This window comes from Callionymus lyra, chromosome 15 (assembly GCF_982586985.1).
Source record: "Callionymus lyra chromosome 15, fCalLyr1.hap1.1, whole genome shotgun sequence".
NCBI classification, from domain to species: domain Eukaryota; kingdom Metazoa; phylum Chordata; class Actinopteri; order Syngnathiformes; family Callionymidae; genus Callionymus; species Callionymus lyra.
Genome location: NC_141832.1, coordinates 14,932,833 through 14,955,748, shown reverse-complemented (window position 1 = coordinate 14,955,748; position 22,916 = coordinate 14,932,833). Strand labels below are relative to the sequence as shown.

General features: G+C 37.6%; 2 protein-coding genes across 2 annotated transcripts in view; both read left to right on the top strand.

Moving 5' to 3' along the window:
• Window positions 1-2,595, top strand: part of ppap2d (phosphatidic acid phosphatase type 2D) — a 30,395-nt gene extending 27,800 nt beyond the window's left edge. Inside the window, exons 5-6 of the mRNA XM_087809699.1 lie at window positions 504-680; window positions 843-2,595. Of these exons, the coding sequence (XP_087665825.1) occupies window positions 504-680; window positions 843-947 (282 nt within the window). The 3' untranslated portion in view covers window positions 948-2,595. The remainder of the gene's footprint in view (window positions 1-503; window positions 681-842) is intronic.
• A 1,577-nt stretch (window positions 2,596-4,172) lies between these two features.
• On the top strand, window positions 4,173-19,605 carry LOC148065060 (uncharacterized). Its single transcript, XM_087808449.1, has 10 exons — window positions 4,173-4,278; window positions 8,510-8,594; window positions 17,161-17,221; window positions 17,307-17,401; window positions 17,480-17,599; window positions 17,816-17,924; window positions 17,990-18,080; window positions 18,170-18,232; window positions 18,536-18,612; window positions 18,711-19,605. The coding sequence occupies exons 1-9, from the start codon at window positions 4,214-4,216 to the stop codon at window positions 18,606-18,608; spliced, it is 762 nt and encodes a 253-aa protein (XP_087664575.1). The 5' UTR covers window positions 4,173-4,213; the 3' UTR covers window positions 18,609-18,612; window positions 18,711-19,605.
• The last annotated feature ends 3,311 nt before the right edge of the window (window positions 19,606-22,916 follow it).

The following is a 22,916-nucleotide window of genomic DNA, read 5'->3' as shown; positions in this document are numbered from 1 at the left end:
ACCCTCGCAATAATTGGGGGAACCACGGAAACATTAGCTATTATTATTAATAACAATATTTTAAAAAAGCTATTAAAAGCAATAAAAATAAAACCATTTGATTTTCTTTAACTAAACCATTTTTAAAAAACAATTCAACCTTTCAATTTATAAAATAATTTAATTTAAGTATTCAAAAACATACTTAATTCTTAAAAAAAACATTTTAATAAAATAATTTAAAGATATTTTGCAAAGCTTCGAAATACAGAGCCTTGCAGTGGGGTGTTATTGTTTACCAAAGTCATAATGAAATATTTTGAACAGAGATTAAAACTGTACAATGAAAATTAACGGATAATAAGGTATTTTTTGGGGTAAATTGAAGGATTTTAAGTCGACCTAATAGTCTGAAAAATATAAAGACAGTTTTTTTTTTGTTAAACTGACACAAAAAGCAATATTGGAATTAAATGTGCGATGAATTATGACCCGGTAATCCTAATAAAACCTTGTACTTTCAGTTTTATCTACACGCCCGGCTGTCTTGGCGAGGAGCGCGGCTGCTGCGTCCGCTCGTCCAGTTCATCCTCGTCATGATCGCCATCTACACCGGGCTGAGCCGGATCTCCGACTACCGTCACCACCCGTCCGACGTGGTCACGGGCTTCATCCAGGGAGGCCTCACGGCGTACTGGGTGGTATGTTGAGCTTACCTAAATATTTTTCCACTTATCTCCGAGCGTAAACAATTAATGACGCCGCTTTCTCTCCTCCTCGTCTTGTCGTTGACGTTCGTGGAAGATAAATCCTGTGTGGTCTGTTTACGTCCCGCTGAAGTGTTTGCTATCTGTCGCCTGCAGGCCTTCTACATCTCCTCCATGTTCAAGCCCTGCGCCCGTCAGGACATGTCCCCGACTAGCATGTCCCTGGAGAGTCCACTGTCCAGCCAGCAGACGGTCTGTTAGCGAAAAAAAACAAACGATTCCCAGGAAGTAGTAGGACTGTCGCTGTCCCAGAGAGAGGTATTCTGGGAGAATGTGCCGTTGACGGACAACGATCTTAACACTGACGCGATCACACTAAATAGTCCACGCTCTCATATGTGAAACACAAGAAGCACATTTGACTCATTTTTTTTTTTTCTATGTAAATGTCAAAAAAAAAAAAAGAAAAAAAAAGCAAGAAAAGGATGTAAATGTTGATATCGCTGAGGTCGTTAGAAGCTGCTAATGTTGACGAAACCTGCGGAAAGTCTTCCGTGTATTGTTGTGTCTCACGTGAACTGATGACATCGGACCTCAGTCGTACAGAAGGAACTGTACGGAGATGAAAGAAACGAGCACTGACTTTCCTCGAATACCTTTTTTTTTGTTTTTTTTCCGAACGACGACAAACGGGCGACGAATCTTTCCCTTTAGCGTCGAGCGCCATCCGCGGTGCTAAGCTCACGCGGTTCAAGGACGAAAAAAAGGTGATCATGAACTAAGACTAATGTGAGGATGAAAAACCATTTCAGAAATAACCTTTTAGCATCTTAAGCACAAGTCTTGATGAGTCGTCCACTACTTTTCTATCCTTTAACCACTTTTTAACAAGTGCTAACCACTGAACCCCCCCCCCCTTACACTACGACAGGTGGTCATAATGTAATGACTGATTGCTGTGTGAACTCGTTGAACGGCTAGCAAGGATTAGCGAGGTCAGTACCCCTCGCGACTATACCGTCGATTAGCTTGAGCGCCATCTAGCCGCACCCTTTCCACTGTGTGGTGAACTTGGCTAACGGATATGTCTGTTAGCAAAGATGCTAACTGCCCCACGCTAACGTTATCATATTGTGTTCAAGACATTCCTTTATGCTGGCGGCTGTACTTTCAAAAAGAGTCGGTTTCTTTTTTAACAACTTGATTGTATTGAGAAAAAAAACATTCGTCAACTAGCATAAACGTGGCGCCGCGACTCTTTATTAGCAAGTTGTGACGCACGTAGATTATGAACCACTCGTGTACGTCGATAGAGTAGTTTCCTATTATTTATGACATCACAATGTTACTCTCTACGAGCTAATGGAAAATCCATCCATCGGGTTTGACTTGGATTTGGCCCCAGTGAGGAACCTTTTGCGAACCACTTTGACCCTCTCAGAGGTGGAGCTTTTGACTGAATCCTGACCTTTGACCCCTGACCCCCGCGTCTACCCCCTGAGCTGCACCTTGAGTTATGTCACCCTGACAGGAGGAGCGTCTCTATTATTAGCACTTGAACGTACATAGCAATAAAAAATAAAATAAAATAAATAAAAAAAACATTTTAATCAATATTGTATATTTTTATCACGTTCAAATAATCAGTGTTTTTATTAACGTTGTTTTTCCCTCTGAATGAATGTAAATAGGTTTTATAAAACTCAAATCCTGCATAAGTATTAGTTGTTTGTTCGTTGTTTGTCCATCAGGTACGCAGTGATAACAAATAGACTGAGCCACAGATTATAAAAAAAAAGCTATATTTGTTTGTGTTCCCGTTTATTGTTTGTTCTGTGAACGCCCGCCGGGCAAAAGTAACCACTGTACTCAAAAGAAAAACAAAAAAATAAAAATACAATAAAGTGAATGTCGACTGTTTCACATCTGTTTTTTGTTTATTTGAGCCTTTGTTGACAAATGAAATATGCTGAAAAAACTAGATAATTTAATCTGATGTTAACTTTTATGTATATTTTTGGTGAGCAGGTTCTTGCTGTGAAAAAGTGGGTTTCCTAGGGTACTCCGGTTTACTCCTCCAGATTTATGTGTCCGTTTTGTGTTGTTATTATTAAACATTAGCTTTTTTTCTTTTTTTTAAGACTGACACTGATAGAAATTCTTGCGGAAGTTTTAATAATAATAATAATTATTAATTAATAATAATTTAATATTTAATGTTTCTTCAATTTCTTTCTTTTAGTTTGTATCTTTTTTGTATCACATGGTCTTGCAGTTAGGTTTTTTTATTTTTATTATTATACTGGAATACTTTTTGAAAAAAACTAAAATTCAGCAAGCACATTATTACATATTTATTTTCAAATATTAGTTTTTTCCTGATATATACTAGTAATAGATATATACCAGTGAAATACAAGTCATCCAAAAATATTGCAATTTTGGCAACACATAATAGTTTAATGAAGGCCTTTTTTTTCCTTCAAGGTTTTTTTGTTTTTTGTGATTTTTTTGTTTTGTTTTTTTGTCACATGACTGAGACAACCCACTTGCGTTATGGACACAAATGTACGGAGTTCCTACAGGGACATGACTTTTTTTTTAAGTGTAAGGTTTTCTCGTTTGTACGAAAAAGTTTCACGTTAAAACGAGAAACTTTTACGTTAGAACGAAAGAGTTTCGTGTCAGAACAAGAAACTTTCACGCTACAACGAGAAACTTTCACATTAGGACTTATTTAGGAGTTCCAAAATGTGTCGACCGAATCCCGACAATCGCGATCATGATACAATTACGATATTACAATACACAGCTAACTTAAAATCTTCTCAATATAAAAAAAAAAAAAAGGCTAACTTGGCTAACAGATAAGTCTGTTAGCGACAATGCTAACTGCCAAACATTAACATTTTCATTGTGTTCACAACGTTCCTTTATGCTAATGGATGTACTTCTTTTTTTACAACTAGTTTGTGTTAATATATACACAACGTAACTGTATCTTTACTCTCTTTCACAATATGAAACAATTTTAAAAAAAAAGGCTAACTTGGCTAACAGATAACGATAACGCTAACAGTTAGCGACAATGCTGTAATTGTGTTCACAACGTTCCTTTATGCTAGCGGCTGTACTAAGTCAGTTCTTTTTTACAACTAGTTTGTGTTAATATATACACAACGTAACTGTCTCTACTCTCTTTCATAATATGACACAATTGTAAAAAAAATGAATAGTATTTTTAATCCAAGTGCGTAAGTTGTATTTCGGGTTGTGAAAGAATGCGATTCATGACTTTGCACAATTTGTTATGATCTTCTGTGACTCAGAGCGACGCCACACGTGTTAAATGAAACGTAAATAAATTAATAAAGCCAGAGGGATGTGAAAAAGCAGAAGCGTTTTCATGAACTGGTCAAAATAAGTGTAATTATGTAATATACATCTTCAAATATATCTTTGTTTCCCCTTTTTTTTTTTTTTTTGTTGCTAATCCTCACTTTCCCTCCCGTCCAGAGGGAGCGCTAATGGATCCCTTACATCCGGCCAAAAGTGAAACAAGCGAAGAAAACAACTCGCCGCTTGGGTGCCGGTAAGCATCTACTCCGCACCAGTTTTTCCTAATTTAAAAAATACGATTTGTCTTATCTGTGTTTACTCTTCGCTGCCAATGTTTTCGTTGCTCTGTTCTTCGTTTAAAATGAGACCCAGATGCCGTTTATGTAGTTGCATGAGAAACGTGGTTTAAGAAGGAAGGAAGCGTTTTCGGTTCGGGTCAAAGCGATGAGACGGCTGTTTTCGTTTACGTGCAAAACTGACCACAACATTAGAAAAAAACATTTACAGGAACAACGTTGAAAAAAAAACTTCTGCTTTCACCGTCGAGATTTTTCACTAAGGTCAGCAGAAAGTCGCCGAGTGATCGCCATGCGCCATGGCCACCATTTTAGCCAGGCAGTCGTGACTTGTGCTTCACTACGACTTACCCGGGATATAAATATTTGCTTTACTTTTCCAGTTGTGAAATACACTGTTGAGTTGAGTTTACAGTAATCATGTTATTGTTACATTTTTTTTTTTCCTTTGCTGTTTTTCCTTTGGAATCACTTGTTGCTTGTGTAGTTTTCGGCACCTGTTTCCTCTGGGGTCAGAGGTGAAAGGGGGGGAATTTGATGGGGCAACAATTGTTCTACCTCACATTCTTTCTCCAGTTCAATTAACTTTTCTTTTACATTTTTTTTTTTTTAACTCCGCGTTTAACTTCTGATTCCATAGGAAATAAAAGAGATTCCTCCCTCTTTTTTTTTAATCTTTCATGCAAATATTCTTTTATTGCTGCTCTTTCCTCAAACTTTCTCGATCCTCGGGGTCCACTGGAGCATGATGGGTCCCTTTTTTTCAGTTTGGTCGCCATGGATACAGATTTGGCTCTTCCCCCCCTTCATTGATCGGCTTCCAGACAGGGGGTCCGGGGGGCTTCTGAGGTGAGGGGGGGTTCAGTAATGAAGGGGAGGCCCGAACAGATGGGTGATGGGCGTGGGGCTGTCGGGGTGGGAAGGAATGCGATTGTGGTTGTTTTTTTTTTTCATGCCTGTTTTGTTTCATAATACTGTAGCTATGGAGACATTCCAGAGAGAGACGTATATGTCTGTGCTTGTGTGTGTGTGTGTGTGTGACGGCGTCTCGTCTTCTTTCAGTCGCGCTCGGTGTGTTTACGAGAGCCCGTCCAACGAGTCCTCTTCTGTTTTTTTTGTTTTGTTTTTGTTTTTTTAAAACGCACGCTCCGCGTTTGCACCGGAATGGAGGAACGGTGCCTGGAGCTGGAGTGTGTGTACGTCCGGATTACTAATGTCCATGTTAGCAGGGCCTCCGTGTTGACACACACACACACACACACACACACACGGGTGGACAAAGAGAAGGAAAACTCACTTTTTATCACAAGTTACACAGTTTTAAAAGAAAATTCATTTGACTAATTGACACTTAAACGTACACGTTAAAATAAGCAAAATTCAAATTTATTGTAATCTTTTTGAGTCGTATGTTTCTTTTCAGCGTTATAGACAAAAATGTTTGTTCATTTTAATGTAGCGACTGGAGCTCAATTGTCCTAACCTCCAAAAAGACACTTAAAAACATTAAAATACCGCCATATTGCTCGTCTGTAACGTCCATCTTTGTATTGAAGCTCGACATAAAAACAAAATTTAAACAAGTTTATATTCTAGGCTTTGTTTGTAGCAGAAGCTAAAATGCTAACATGCGACACAGACAGGAAACACTTCGGCTTAGTGTGTAGATGGTAGAAATGTGTCGCCGCATTTATGGTAGTTGACGATAGATGTTTTTATTTATACATTAACACAATCTAGTCGCTGACAAGAAGTGTCATTTGTGACGTGTTAGCCTTTTAGCTTCTGCTACACACAAAATGTACTTGGTGTTTTTTCGTAACGATTCCTTTTGTCGAGGCTTAAATACAAGATGGACGTTACAGACGAGCAGTATTTTCAAGTCTTTTTGGATGAAGAAAAGTGAACAAGGTCAGTTAATGGTATGGATTTATTCGTGGATTTCTACCTGTCACTCAAAAAAGACACAAATTACTCTGAAAATAATCACTCTAATCTAATATCATGAATATATAAACCTTCTTACGAGTAAATGTATGTAGAAAACCTTAAAGAAACCTTAAGCCGTATAAATGAGGAGTGACGTATTAAAAAAATGTATGGAATATAAAAGAGACTTAAAGTGCGCAGCAGCCCTGATGCCAAAATAAACAAGTAATTAATTTATATTTATAGAGCGCTTTTCAAGACCAGGGTCACAAAGCGCTTAAACAATAAAAATAAAAAAATACTAAAAAGATAAAGAAAAATAGTATCAAAATAATATAAAATACATTTTTATACTAAATAACATTTTAATACATTTATTTTATCCATGTACAATCAAGTGTTCTGTTTTTGAGTTATTTTTTCTGTCCAACAAACACACGAGGCATTAACTTGAGGTTAATAATTAAAGTGTGTGGATTGAAACTATTTCATTTTTCATCCTCCGACGGGATCAATGAAATTCAAACTTCGTTCCTGGTTAATCTTTACTCTTAATTCTCAAACACAAACATTCTCTTTCCTCATACCAGCTGGGGTTTCCCAGATAAGATTGCAAATTAATGGCGAAATTGGCCAGGTGCAGAAAGAACTCGGCCACTGTCTGGGTGTGTTGGTTCAGGTCACGGCACAGATAAAGCGTTGCTCACCTGCATACTTGAGAGACGCCGGCTGAATAATAGATGTTTTGTTTTTTTCGCACGTGATAAAATCATCGAGGCGTCTTGAGATTCTGGCTGCACTGATTAAATTCCAGTCTTCAAAACGTTCTCACACTTTAATTTTGTATATAACAGAAAAAAATATTTGTTAGCATTTTTTTGATTTAAAGTATAAAGAAAGAAAAACGGGTACAGGTTCAAACTTGTGGCTATGACCTTCCTGTCTATTCATTTGGATCACATGAGTTCACTTTGAACCTAGAAAGTTGTTTTGGCTGTTTCTTCTTTTTTTCGTTTGTATCCATCCATCCATATCCATGTTTTTTTTTTTTTTTACTGTTAAAGTGTATTTAATAAGGTATTTTTCTTTAAAAAAAAAACATTGTTATGAAAGTATTATATTGTTGGTTATTTACTTTTTATTTTATATTTAAATTTTACTTGAGTTGAACTTCTGCACATTGTTATTTAATTATTTGTTATCATTATTAATGTTTTTCCTCGTTATTATTAACCACTTTCTAAATAAAAAAGAATCGTGCAAAAATATTAAATACACTTTCTAAGGGATTTTTATTTTTGTTGATTTTTCTAATATTCCCAGTTTAGTTTAGTACTTCATTGAAATTCCAAATAAAGTTAAATTAATTTAAATAATGAAAGGGGGATAAAAAAAACAAAACAACTACATTTCTCTTTTTTTTTTTAAAATGTAGGCTTGAAACATACACTAAAGGATGACACAAATATATGTATATAATATATATAATAATAATAATGATTTCATTTCTTGGTTAAAAACGAGTTAAAAAAATATATATATCGTTAATATTCTTTATTCTAACTTTAAAAAATAAATAAAAAGAAACCCCTTTTCATCCAAAAATATTGTTCCATATATTTACTACTGAATATTTAAAAATAATAATCATATAAGAATATTTAATTTGATCACTTTTATAATATGAATAATTATAAATAAATAAAAGTGATTTTATTTTTTGTAAAAAATGTATATTAAACCCTTGTTTTATATAAAAGCAACAAAGTCTTTTTCATCAAATATTAAAAAAGAGAAAATACTAACGTTTTCGACAAAAAAGTGTATATACAGTAAAGAACCCTAAAATATACAAGATTAATGTGATTTAAAAAAATGTATCTTCATTTTTTGTTTGTGTAAAAAGGCAGTGAAAAACAACTGGTACACACAAGTATATGATGATGATGGTCGATGTCTGTAGGAATGTGTCGTCTCATGTGTATTTTTCAAAATACCTTCTTTATCAGTGCAGACGCCAGAACACATCTGATCGTGGCGAAGAGTTTGCACAATTTGATTCTATCTTCTGTGACTCAGAGCGACGCCCACGTGTTAAATGAAAAATAACAAAATAGAATAGATTGAGGTGAATAAGCAGAAGCATTTTCGTGAAATTACGTGGTTAAAATAAGTGCTGAGTTGTGTAATATATATCTTCAAATATATCTTCTTTTCCTCTTTTGCTAATATTGACTGGACACTTGTCCTCCCATCCAGAGGGGTCACTATAGACTGGAGACAGGAAACAGGAAACGGAACAGGAAACAACACTTCCATGACTCCAGAAACCGCACGTGTAATGGTAAGAATTTTCTACGCATCAACTTCCAAATTCCTCTTATCAGTGAGGTATTTACTCTTTGCTGCCAATGTTTAGACCACAACTTTAGAAAAGATTTACAGGAACAAAGTTGAAACGTCTGCTGAGGAGCTAAAGCCAAAGGAGCTGAGTCATCGACATGGTCGCCGTTCTGTGTTTCAAAGTTACTCCTAAATACACAGCTGTTTATGAAATACTTGGCGTGGATCCTTGTTTCAAAGGTCATTTGTATAAAGGTTCAAATCCAGGCGTTCAAAAGTTTGTAGTACGTATATGTTCTTTTCTCCAAAGTCTTAACAGATTAGATGCAAAAGTAAAATCTTAAATTAGTTTATTTTATTGTTTTGAATTAATTAGTGTAAATACACACGAGGATGAAGGTGAATAAAAAAAATGCTCTTTTAGTTGTGAACCAAACAAAAACATTATTAGTCAATTTTAATACCAATTGGTGATTCTATTTTCTGAAGAATCACGACCCTGAAGGGCAGTGACGGTAAAGGGTCACGATGTTGAAAGGTCGTGATACTATAGGGCTGCGATACCGAAGGATCAAGACACTGAAGGGCAGTGATATTAAAGAGTCACGATACTGAAGGGTTGTGATACCAAAGGGTCACGATACTAAAGGGTCACTATACTGAAGGAAAGGGTTGCAATACTGAATGGTCCTGATACTGAAGGGTCGTGATACAAAAGGGTCACGATATAGAATAGAATAGAATAGAAAAGCTTTATTCATCCCCAGAGGGGAAACACACTTTCACAACAGCGCAGTTTAAAAAATAAAGTGCAAGGAAAAAGAAATAATAAAAGAGATAATACAAAATAAAATAAAAACGATCTTAAGAATATACAATTATTTACAAAAATTAGAAATTTAACACTATTAACAAAATAAAATAGAATAAAATAAAATAAAATAGAAATAAAAACGGGAAAAAAATAAAAAATAAAAAGCACACAAGAAGAAAAACACACTACGGATTAGCATCAGGATATTTAAAGTAGAGAGTTAAATATCCTGACACCAGTTGGGATGAAGGACCTTCTATAACGCTCCGTCCTACACTGGGGGTGCCTGAGCCTGCCACTGAAGGAGCTGGCCAGCTCCTCCACGGTCAGGTGCAGTGGGTGAAGAGTGTTGTCCCTGATGGAGGATAGTCTGGAGAGTGTCCTCCTCTCTCCCACCTCCTCCACCGAGCGGCCCAGGACAGAGCCGGCCCTCGTGACCAGCCTGTTGAGTCTCTTCCTGTCCCGGTCCGTACTGCCTGCTCCCCAGCAGACCACAGCGTAGTGGATAGCAGAGGCTACCACGGAGTCATAAAAGGTCCTTAAAAGTGGTCTGCACACTCCGAAGGACCTCAGTCTAGGTCGTGATACTAGAGGGCGGCGATACTGAAGAATTAAGACACTGAAGGGCAGTGATATTAAAGAGTCACGATACTGAAGGGTTGTGATAATGAATGGTCCTGATACTGAAGGGTCGTGAAACAAAAGGGTCACGATATTGAAAGGTCGTGATACTATAGGGCCGCGATACTGAAGGATCAAGACACTGAAGGGCAGTGATATTATAGAGTCACGATACTGAAGGTTTGTGATACTGAATGGATCCGATACTGAAGGGTCGAGATACAAAAGGGTCCCGATATTGAAAGGTTGTGATACTATAGGGCCGCGATACTGAAGAATCAAGACACTGAAGGGCAGTGATATTAAAGGGTCACGATCCTTAAGGGTCAAGATACTGAAGGGTCGGGATACTGAAGGGTTACGTTACTAAAGGGTCATGATACTAAAGCTGATGGAAATGGTCCAATAGACAACCAGTTTCAAGGGCTTTGCTTTGCCTTTTAGATGAAACCAGACCCCCTCAGTGCCCTTGCTGTCCTCTGTCCTGAAAAGTGATCTGTGACTTCTACCTTCTATCTGTTCGTACCAGATGTGCCGACCCTGCTCTGGCACTGTTCTTATGGGAAACGGACAAAAGTTGTCGTTGTTCTCTGAAGGTATTAAAATAGTCTGGTATGTGTAATAGTGCATACATAGCTGCAGTGATTGTTTTGATTAATAGCGAACCAATCTTTTGGTAACGATTTTTGGCATTTAAAGGTGACACGGTGGATAAAAGAGACATAATGTAGTGGCGAGTGAATCAGATATCCTTCCACTTGCCTGTGCATCAGTTCCATCATGGGTTGCTGGAGTATTTTCGTATGTACTGGAAGTGTTATTACTTGACTTAGCATAAACAATGTGTGAGTTCTGTGTCGTGGTTTAAATGGAGGGCACGGCGAGTGTGAGACACTGTCTGTCTGCGCAGCAGTAATTACAGACTCTCTCCGTGGACAGCTGGAATAACTTTTGGAATAAAAAAAAAAGAAGGAGAATCTGAGGTCACAGGGACGACGCAGCAGGCGAGCTGACAGAGCTGACTGTACACGGTAATGGGATTTTATTAGGTTTTGTAATCGTATATTTTAGTTTCAATGAAGATTTGAGGGGGTATTAATAAGGGTTATAGTTAATTATTATTATTTGAAATGCTACATATTCGAGTGGTATACCTGGACTGATATAGTTAAAGCAACACTTCCTAAAACCATGTATCAAATAATTATCTTTACCACACCATGATGATAAAATAATATGGCTTTTAGATCGTGATCAGTCTTGGAGTTGAGGTGGAGCTTTGTCACCAGACAGACATTCAGATCATGGACTTGGAAAGAAATTGAATGGGACGTTTTTGGTAAGGAAGCTACGGACTAGCTTTGTATAGCTTGAACAAAAGCCCAGGTCAGAACACGTGTCGCTTGGAAATGGATCTTGTTAGCAATGCTCATAGTTAGCTTAAAGACTGAATTTCAGCTAGAAATGACCCAAGTCTTTAAACCGGATCTCTAGCTGTCGGGTACAAATACAACGCCATGCTACAATAGTTTATATTCAAGCGAACTCAAACGTTAAACACAGTAGTTATACCAGTTATTGTTGGTCGTCACTTAACCAAGGTGTTGTAAACGTCTATTGTTCCAGATGTCGGACGTCCACTTCAATGGCGTGATGGCTGCTGGCAACTATTGTTGTCACTTTTCACCTTACAGGGGTGTCTGAGAGTTGTCTCTGTCCTGTAATTAGACCCCCCCACTCAGCGGCGGTGATGGATAATGACGGCGGCGGGAACGCCTGGGAAGGAAACCTCCTGTTGGACGATGAAGGATGGAGGCAGAGATGGAGAGATGTTCGGTTATTGCTGACTCGTCTAGACACTGAGCAGCTGTGCAAACGATACATTCAATCCTCCGACACAATCTACGGTGTGAGAGGAAATATCAAATCAGTTCATCATCACCCAGTAGTGCGCCATTTTAGACCTTCAGTATTGTGGTCCTTTAATATCACGGCCCAACATTATCATGGCCCTTAAGCATTGCAACCCTTTAGCATCAGGCCCTTCAGTATGATGGTTCATGGTCCTTCGGTATCATGGTCCTTCAGTATTGAGGCCCTTAGGTATCAAAGTCTTTCAGTTTCACTGCCCTTCAGTATCTTGGCCCTTCTGTATCTTGGCCCTTCTGTATCATGGCCCTTAAGTGTCACTGCCCTTTATTATCTGGGCCCTATAGTATCGCAATCCTTCAGCATTGCGACCCTTCAGTATCAAAGTCCTTCTGTATCACAGCCCTTCAGTATTGTGGCCCTTAAGTATCACAGTCCTTTTGTATTAGGGCCCTTCAGTATCGTGGTCTTTTAATATCATGGCCTGGCATTATCACAGCCGTTCAATATCGTGGCTCTTAAGTATTGCATCCCTTCAGTATTGAGGCCCTTAAGTATCAAAGTCTTTCACTTTCACGGAACCTTCAGTATCTTGGCCCTTCTGTATCATGGCCCTTGGATATCATGGCCCTTAAGTATCACTGCCCTTTATTACCTGGGCCCTATAGTATCGCAATCATTCAGCATTGCGACCCTTCAGTATCAAAGTCCTTCTGTATCACAGCCCTTCAGTATTGTGGCCCTTTAGTATCACAGTCCTTAAGTATAAGGGCCCTTCAGTATTGCGACCCTTTAGTTTCTTTGCCCTTCAGTATCGCGACCCTTTAGTATCCCGGCCCTTCAGTACTTACTTCATTATCACGACCCTTCAGTGCCGTGATCCTCAAGTATTGTGGTCCTTCAGTACCACGACCCTTCAGTACTCAAACCTTCAGTACCACGACCCTTCAGTACAACGACCCTTCGGTATCAAGGTCCTTCGGTATCACGGCCCTTCTGTAACACGGCACTCCACACCTCCAGTACCACAATTTTTTCTTAGTGTAATTTAAGTGTTGCTTATCTTATATATCTTGTAGATCATTTGCAGTCTGTAAACATTTTCTAAAAAATTGGTTATGTTTAAATTAGATAAAACAACTGTTAATAGATTAAAACAATGAGGTACCAGACAGATAATAATTGGTGTACGCCCAAGATTGTTTTTTTTCCTGCCATTTGTCAGTATGATCCAACCGTTTAGCACAGCCCATCGTCAAGGATCACCTCCCTGATCTGTGGCAAAACCAAACAAAAGCTTGGTTTATTTAACAATACGGCTCAGTCGAGTGTGAACCGCCGCAGAAAGGAAGGCCTAAACCAAACATGACAGTGACAGACACACCGACTTAACCCACATTTACTGAAACAACACTGACAGAAGCCCTCAAAACGCTTGTCACATCAGCGTCAACAGCCCCCGGATCGCCGCCGAAGACAGGAAATGGTCGATGAGCAAACTGTACCAAATGAGCTATTTGACAAATTTTCTGCATAGTTTCTCATGGAATGCCGCGTTCAGGCTACATGCTTGTGCTTGTTCGGAAACTAAGGCGAGCGGTACGTGTGCTGCGTTTTGATTTACGTTGGACGGAGGCAGGGGTATAAAAAAAACTGATTGTTTCTGAGGGATTATCCCTCACAATAGCGAGCTTTAAGAGGGAGCATGTAACAAGACACGGTCGCCCTCGGCTCACCCAGACCGGCACTAAGACTTGCGCCAGCAGCCAATCGGAAGATGGGAAGCAAAGAGAAGAAACACGAGGGTTTGTCCTTCGACGTGAAGAACGGCACAGAGCGGAGAGAGTTGAACTATGCGGAGAGACAGAAGTTGAACGTTGCGGGGCTATGTTTCAAACTGAGAAGTTTGTTTTCTGACAGCGATCCTTCTCTGGAGATTGTGCTGGAAAACAGATTAATGATGCCTGTCCTGCCGACACGTGAACTCCAGCTGCAGTTCATCCCAGTTAAACGTACCTCATAATGAGCCCGTATTCACAAAACTTTAATCTTGGATTTGTCATGATAGATTATTTCTGTTTGGATACATTTCCACATTTCCCTCCCCTACGCTCTGCTCAGATTTACCTATTTGACGCAAACATTCTCCACTTTTTTGGTGTGTTAATAAAGATGTCTGTCCTACCTGGTGGCGGCTTGTCCTACAACCTCATTCAAGTATTTATGTTGAGCTAAGAAGCTAAAGCGAACCTTTAGTTGATATTTAAGGTAATATTTACCTTGATGGCCGATCTAGTCAGTACATTTTTTTTTATCTGTAGTAGCCAAAATACCTTCAGTAGCATAAAAAGTTTTCAGTAAAAATAACAATTTAAAAGTAACCCCCATAAAACCCTGAGGAGAGAAAAAAGTCTGGGCTTTCAATTGCCCAATTTTTAATAATACATATTCAATTTAAATTAAAATCGGACTTATTACAATTTTTAGGGGGGTCTTCTGCCCCCTTTTCTACATCCTTACATGGGTTTTTTTCTCTGAAAGTAAGAACCAGAATTCTAAAATTGCAGCCAGTGAAGAGTTTTAAGGATCGGAGAAATGTAAGTTCTTCTACTAGAGCAGGTCAGAACAGAGGTGAACATGCTAAGTTTACCACTAGCATCATGCTTTAAGGCGCCAGGTCTTAAGCGTTTATTTCCTTCCAAAATGGATAGTTTCATATATTTTTCTGCTCTGAATGAATTGTAATAAAATCATCCGAGCATTCTTCATGCTTGTTTTTGGGTGGTTGTGATTTGCCGAATAACAACACACGCAGTATCTTGTACGGCCTTGAACAGAGTACTCATTGTTTTAAAGAAAATGAAGCAATGTATCTTAATCCGAAATAGCTGGATTTGTGGGAATTGCATTCCTGGTTATTTTTAGTGTCTGTCAAAACAAGCCGACAAAGGTGGCTGATCCGTCCGACCGTCCGTCCGTCCATCCATCCATCCATCCATCCATCCATCCATCCATCCATCCATCTTTGGCTAAATAGTCATAAATTGCAAAATATAGACTGCCATCTAGTGGCCTTTCAAAATTAACAGTGGCTTTACACGAGGCCTCATTAACGCTAGTAAAAAAAAAGCTTGCTCAACCGCTAAACATACACAGTTGGTGATTATAGACGGCGAGGTTTTGGGTGGCAAGCCTTTGGTGACATGCTTGCCCGACGTCTCAGGATCTCCAATGATTACCATTCTGCTACACAACAAGCTTGAAATTTAGACTTATTTAAGTGGAACAACCCATCAGACGTTAGAGACGAGCAGTATTTGGATTGGTTTTTCAGTTTGTCTTTTTGGACCCAGATGAGCGTCAATTGCTACTTTAAAATTAACATACATTCTTCCTTATAACTCTAAAATAAAATGGAATAATCCCTTCCCATGGTTGAAATGAGTGACATTTGATTATTATTTTTTATTTTTTTGGTTGAACTATCCCTTTAAGAGTTTTATTTTTGGTGCAAAACATCCCAGTTAGAGTAATGGTCGTAACCATGGTTCTAAGACGTGTGTTCTGCCCTCTACAGGCTGTCTCTCTGGATGGCGACACATGGCGACAGCCTGTAGAGGGCTGAGCATGCATGACATAGAAGTGTTGTTTAAAATAAGGAGCAGCAACTGTTTGATACTAACATAAGAAATATATTGCAAGGGATCAGATGACTCTCTACTGGCGTCTGTGATTCAATAATAAAGGGAGATCTGCTGCAGGGATACTCGTGGCATGTCAGGACGACAATGGCGAACAATGAGGAGGAAGAGGGGGACAGAGGGATGAAAGACAAGAGGGCCCGCATTAATAGACACAGACTCCACTCTGTCTTTTCTCGTTGGACCAGAGAAGATCCTCTTTTAATGAGGCGTATCGATGCGGTCCTTCTCTGTGAGTGAGTCCACATTCAAGTGGAAGTCAGGGTCGAGACTAACTTGTTGTAAGTAAGTTATTTGTATTTATATAGCGCTTCTCCAGACCAGGGTCACAAAGCGCTTAAACAATCAAAACAATATTCAATAAAGTATATACTTTAAAGGTCAAGATAACACTGAGAACACAACAGGAGTTCCAAAAAAAATCAAGGAAAAGCCTGAACAAATAAAAACGACTTAAGATGTTTCTTGAAAGTTGTGTATTTCGTTGTTGTGTCGGAAGCCTTTATTAATGACGATATATAATAGTGTCAAAGAATTATGTTTTATGTTCCAATAACAAAAAGAGACAATAATGTGTAATAGTGCCATCATGACCAATAGAACCTTAACTAATACCTGAGTCGGTTGTCACTCAAATGTATTTACAAATACTTTAGTGATACTTGTGTTTTTCTACTTGTTGTCGAGTCCAGTTCTAATATTTCTTATAAATAAATGCCCGTCAGATGTTTATTGAAGTTGGTTGAGCAACAAATACTACCGTGACTAACCTAAACAACACGAGCGCCACCTTGTGTTGATTTGTCGAACTGCAAGTCTTTATTATGAAATGTCGAATAATCCCTTCCCCCTGAAACACTTTTACACAAGTATTCATTATGAAGTTAAATAATAAATATGATGACTAACAAGAGAATTTGGACACTTGTGACTTGTGAATCAACATTTTAGTGTCACTTAAATATAAATGGCTTGACACTTGTGATGTAACCTTGAACTTTCATTCAACTTGAAAAGTTTTTCCAAGTGAACTGATTTAATTAAATACATAATGAATAAATATTAAAAAAAAAACAAATCTATTATTTTATCTATATTAGAATCGATCATTTAAACCCTTATTTAAAGCACCAATCTCGAAACTTTAAAGTCAACTTTAATGTGTGTTCTTTAGCGGTATATATATTACAAGATTTCCGTTGTATTCAGCCATGTTTATATGAGTATAATTATCTTATGTTTGTTGTTGTGTTGTGTTGTTTGAAGCTTAAACCGAAGCATAATCAGTTCACTTTGTTTTATGTGGCTCGCAAGAGATTTGAACATGTTTTCTACAGCAAAAGAAGATCCTTTATATAAACCATGAATCTGAAAATGCCCTTGTATTACCACACAAACCACTGAGTTGATTTATTAAAGTATTATATTCAGTCTGTTGTTCTTATTTTATGTTAAATCACTTTGTTACTTGAAGGTAAAGTATAAATAAACACAAACATTCCAGGACTTTGCTTCCATTTTCAAGGTAAACACCATTTAATAATAGTTATATATTTTTTTAGGGTAACATGGTTCGTGGGATTCTCCTTCTCGGGATGTCTTTGGTTACTGTTGCCAACACAAGTAAGTAATACTGGACTTTTAAAAATGTTATTTTTTTTTGAGTGAACTTGTTTTGTGAACACAAATGATGTTTCTTCTCTCACAGAAGTGATCAATGTTACATGTGAAGAAATAAAGACTCCTGAGGGCTGGTTCAAATATGAACATGGTAATGCGACGACCATCAGGGTATATGATAATGTGAGTATTTACTAATACTATGTTAAGGATAATGTTGGTTTTATGCAGTTAAATTGTTTTTTTCCATCTTCTCAACAGGAAGGAATAGCCATTTCTGAGCTGAGTGACAATGACTCTGTAAACAATAATCAATGGGGGAACTTTACCAGGACTGAAGCCGTCCTGAAAAGATGCCAAAATCTCAAAGTGGAGTTCGATGTGAGTGACATGTTTATTTGTTCATATATACTATTATAAGTTCGGACAACAATCTGATAACAAGATTTCACCTTGATTTAAATTCTTAGTAAAGTGTATTATTTTGTGTTGTTGATAATTGTCAGCAGCAGATATTGTAACCAAGTGACGAAACTGCAGATCATTACATCATGTAGTAAGTTCGTTATTTAATTTTGAGCTTTTCTGTTTTAAAAGTTTGACCTGACAAAGATTATCCAATTCAAAGTCAGCACCATCACCACCACCAGGCCCACCATCACCAGCCCCATCATCAGGAACGCCTCCGGCCCCTCCATCGGCGACAGTAAATACTTCTGCGCCTCTTTATATCTTCACATTACACTGTTTAAATAACACGTTTGTATTAAGTTCTCGCAGTCCTGATCTCAGTCCTGATCTCAGCGCTGATCTTCATTGTTATTATTGGACTGATATGGCTTTGCATGAGGAAGAACAAAAGGTGAAACTTTTCTGTTCAATAAATATCTAAAATGTTTCCATATAGTAATTTTGTACCATCCAAGAACTGATGAAAACTTTTTGCATCAGAATTTGGACCAGATTTCTTCGATGGATTCGCCAGATGCTAAACAACAAACCAGATCCTGCCAGGTCAGTTTTTATTTTTAATGCTAACACATACTAACACAACCTTCTCTGTGATAATCTAATAAAATCCTTATTTTTTCACATCTTTTTAAAAATAAAACAACTGAAGCCCCCTTTTTCTTATATATCAATCTTTTGATTTGCCACAAAAACTATTAGATTAGAGAGTAAAAATAGATTCATAAGATTAATTATGTTTAATTCCAAATGTTTCTCCTCACATATGGACGTGAATGTCTTAAACTGCATTAATTCTGTTTTTCTACTTAAAACAAATCACTAAATCTGTGTTGCTTCTGTTTGTAGATCTGACAACGTAGAGATTGAGATGGTGCAGGAAACAGGAGCAACTGCCGACAAAACAAAATCTTCCTGCTGAACCAGTAAGAATAAAAAACAACCTAAACTGTTTTTATATTTTGTTGCTCACTGTATTTCAACTGGAATTACATTTAATGTATTTATATTTTCTTTCCTTCAGGAAACCGACGTGGAGTTGGAAAACTCTCCAGACGGGAACCAAATAGTCTAATTATACGAATATATATAACATTATTGTTATACTATTGTATTTGAACTATTATTGAAAAAAATATAATTGAGATTATTTCCAAAATATTGCGATTGCGATGTGTGTAACGTCCCTCATGAAACAAGTATATATTCATGGTATCGTCTATATACTTTATTAGATAGATAGATAAAACTTTATTATATGTATAATATCATCATACCATCATTCCACCATATTTGTGGTCATAAAATGGATCAACACTCGTGAAGAATGTTGCAAAAGGATTTTAATTGATCTCTCCAAGAACAGAAGAACTTTATTCATTCATTCATGAGACTATTCAACACAGACTTGATGCTTTTGCCGCTAGCGTAAACTAGCTAACACATGCTAACGCGAAGCAGCGCTAGCATGATGCTCGACACGCCAACAGGTATTTGACGGCTCTACAGTCGAGGGTTCAATTCTAATCTAGAGAGCAATGAACAACCTTCAAGGGTGGAATTCATCCATTTGTCTGCACTTTTTCTCCTGACATTTCCAAGCACATGAACTCAGCAGCACTAGCTAACAACAATTAGCTAAACTTCAGACAAACTTCTGCTGTTGTGAGTGAAGTTTGTTTGAGAGAGAATTTATTCAAGAGTTGTGTCGCCAACATCAGAGTATTTGTACTCACTCCATCGTCTGGACCTTAACATGCTGTTTGAATCTTTTTGTTTGCTCAATGAAAAGTATATTTGTGTAATCGATGGAGGAGTTTATATATTATCTTGAAGTATTTCCTCTGTGACTCGGTGATGAAACTGTAAGAAGATCGTGGATGATCTTGACATGTTGTTTTGAAGTGTAACAATAAACATCTTCCTACACATCCTGTCAGTCTTCGTCATCATGAGCTCAATGGTGTTGGTCTGAGTTGAACCAGGATCAACTCAACCAGTGAAATAAATAAAATGTAACTAAATAAGACATTTTAAAAAGTAGTGCAGAACTGGGTCAGAGTACAAACTTATCATGTAGAAATGTTTTCATTATTATTTGTTGCATGTGTTGTTACAGTACATTATTTTTAATTAACCTTTTTCTGTTTTGTCGTCATGATATAACTTTATACGTGTCGATTTAAAGGTGACTCCATTCAGTTCCATTGATTTGTATTACAACCGTTGTGGGTTCTGCGGGTGTTGAATGGTGACACATTAGGGTCGTCTTCCTTCAAGATCCATTTCGCACCAAGGAGGTCCAGCTACTAGTGAATATTTACTCTTGTTCTCCAACAATCCTTAGGACATACAATTATCTTTAACTCTTTATTCTTTAACTCGTATTTGCTTCTTGAGGTTTATTGTTCACTGGCATAACTTTAACCACATCTTGTACACTTGGACTTCCTTGTCTTCTCAAGTTTTTAGATAAGAAACAGAAGCAGTGACGATCCACCGCCTGTCCATGACATCTTCCTCCCTTTTTATTTTGACCGTAAGAACCACTCGTGATTAAAGTGATAGTTCACCAGAACTTCAAACTTCACTCATTTTCTACTAAAACGGTGAAAACTGGAGTCCGTTCCGGTCGCTCCAACATGCCGTCACTTCCTGCTCCCGGGTCTTAATTATTCGCTTTGTGGAGAGAAATGGTCAATGTAGAGTGTCACGGGTTGTTTATTCGCCGCTTCAAGTCAAACAAAATACAAGCTTTGCGATCGATCGGTCGCACTTTCTTCAGGCAACTGTACAGTTCAATATCCCCGGGAGAAACGGTCTCGAGCCGTAGAAACATCGTGATATTTAAGGCAAATTTCCCGCCCAGAGGGTCGTCATTTCCGGGGCAACTGGTTCTTTCAAGTTGCATGTGTCTCGATCACCCGTAGAGCGAACTTCCTAACTTGCCCTCTTGCAATCTAAGATTCAAATGTTCTCGGGCGGTCTCGCTTCGTTATTTGATCCACGACCCAAGGTGTGAAAAGGCCGACAAACAGACGTTTTTTTAAATAACCGGTGTCATGTCTCTAATTCTGTTTCAAGCTTGTCTTGAAACGGTGTAAATCAGTCCGAGTGAAATGTTGATTGTGAATGTGTATTCAAACGTTTAAGCTATTAGATGAAGCGAGTAATTTATACTTTATATTTTGATTATCTTTTAGCATTAATTTAAGTATGGCGTATACGTATAGTGTATAATACTTTTTAATCTAACACTACTCTCAACTCTCATGTCGACTAAGGGTTGTGATTATTCTCAGAGTGTTTCTTTTCAGAGTTGTAGACACAAATAAAAGTCTGTTTTAATGTTAGCGACTCAAGGTCTCTGAGGGAAGATATTTGTACAGTGGTTGTCGCCTTTCTTTGAGGATTTCTGGCTTCTCTGCGTTCAGAATCCAAACTTTTGGATGCGCTCTCACTCACGGTCTTAAAAGTGCACGAAAACCATAGACATATATACTAAGACGCCACATCAACTGCTGCCGCCCACTAGAGTGGTGTGTATACAGGGCGGCCATCTTGGTACAGTCCTACTCGCTCCTACAGTGCATCCCGTCTATAGAGGAATGATGTGTTTAGACTATAAAAGTGATCATAAATCGCTCATTTGTCAAGCTTTTTTCAAAGGGTTTGTTTTTCAAACCTCAGACCAGATAGACAGACATTATTAGAAGGAATATTTTAATATATAAAAAACATTTTGAAGTGATGGATGAAACAAATATGAAAGGTATGCTTAGGATAATGTCACAATATAACAAAATGTTTTAAAATGAAATATTCTATTGAGAAAAGGTGGGATAAAATTATGATTACATGATTCAGAACTCTGCAGCGAGAATTCTGACCCCGCTCTAGTAGAAGAACTCACATTTCTCCCATCCTTAAAACTCTTCACTGGTTTCCGGTTTCTTTCAGAATCAACTTTAAAATTCTGGTTCTTACTTTCAGATCTATTCATGGTCAGGCTCCTCCTTACATCACTGATCTGATCCAGCCTTACACCCCAGCCTGGGCTCTGAGGTCTGTGGATCAGAATCTAATGATGGTTTCTGAACACGGTTCAGGACCAGAGGAGAGAAATCCTTCCAGGCTGTTGATCCTAAGCTTTGGAACAATCTCTGTGTTTGATGATCTACTGACTCCTTTAAGACATTTTTATTCGTGCTTTTCCCTGATTTTCTGGGACACCTGTGTTTTTCTCTGTGTTATCTTGATCTTTTTAGTATATATTTTGATTGTTTAAGCGCTTTGTGACCCTGGTCTGGAAAAGCGCACTATAAATACAAATTACTTACTTACTTACTTATTAGGATCACTGCAATGTAATAAGCAGTGCAGCGTACAAATGACACTTGATTGTTGATACTACCTCAGTCATAGATTTTTAAATAAAACCCTCTTAGAAAATAAACTAATTAGACAGAAGTTACTTTTTATGCAACTGGACTTGAATAGATTTACAAATACATTTTTTTCTGTTTTACAAAAGAGCTAAACATTAATAATAATCAATAATTTAATAACAACCTGCCCATACTATGTTATCCCTTAATTACATTTTACCTGATAAAAGTGAAAGTGCTACATGTCTGACGACTCTACTGACATTTGGGATTTAAACTTGAACTTTCATTTCACTTGAAAAAAAAAAAAAGTTTTCCAAGTAAAGTTAAATATTTAATAATAATAATAAAAAAATATATTTTATTTATATTTAAATCGATCATTTAAACACTTATTAAAGCACCAATCTCGAAACTTTTAAGACAACTTTCATTTGTGTTGACATGCTTCCGGACTCGGTAGACTCACGTTTATTCACGGGGAAGGAATTGCTCTTCGCCTTACTCTGGCGCAAGGCAGTGTGGGTATTGTAGTTCACTACGGAAATGTCATTTATTTGGGCGTTGAGACGTTTTCTGCTCGTTCTTTCCTTCGCAACTGCGCGGTCCACGGTGAGTCCAGACGCTGGATTGTGTGATTTAATTTAATTTAATGTATATGTCTGACGATTCTCCTGACACTTCTGGTTCAAACTTGAACTTTCATTCAACTCGAAAGACAAAAGTTTCGCGTTATCAAGCGCTCAAGTTCATGAAGTGATTTGACTTAAATATATAACAAATCTATTACTTATTTATATTTAAAACGATCATTAAGCACCAATCGCCAAGAAACTTTTAAG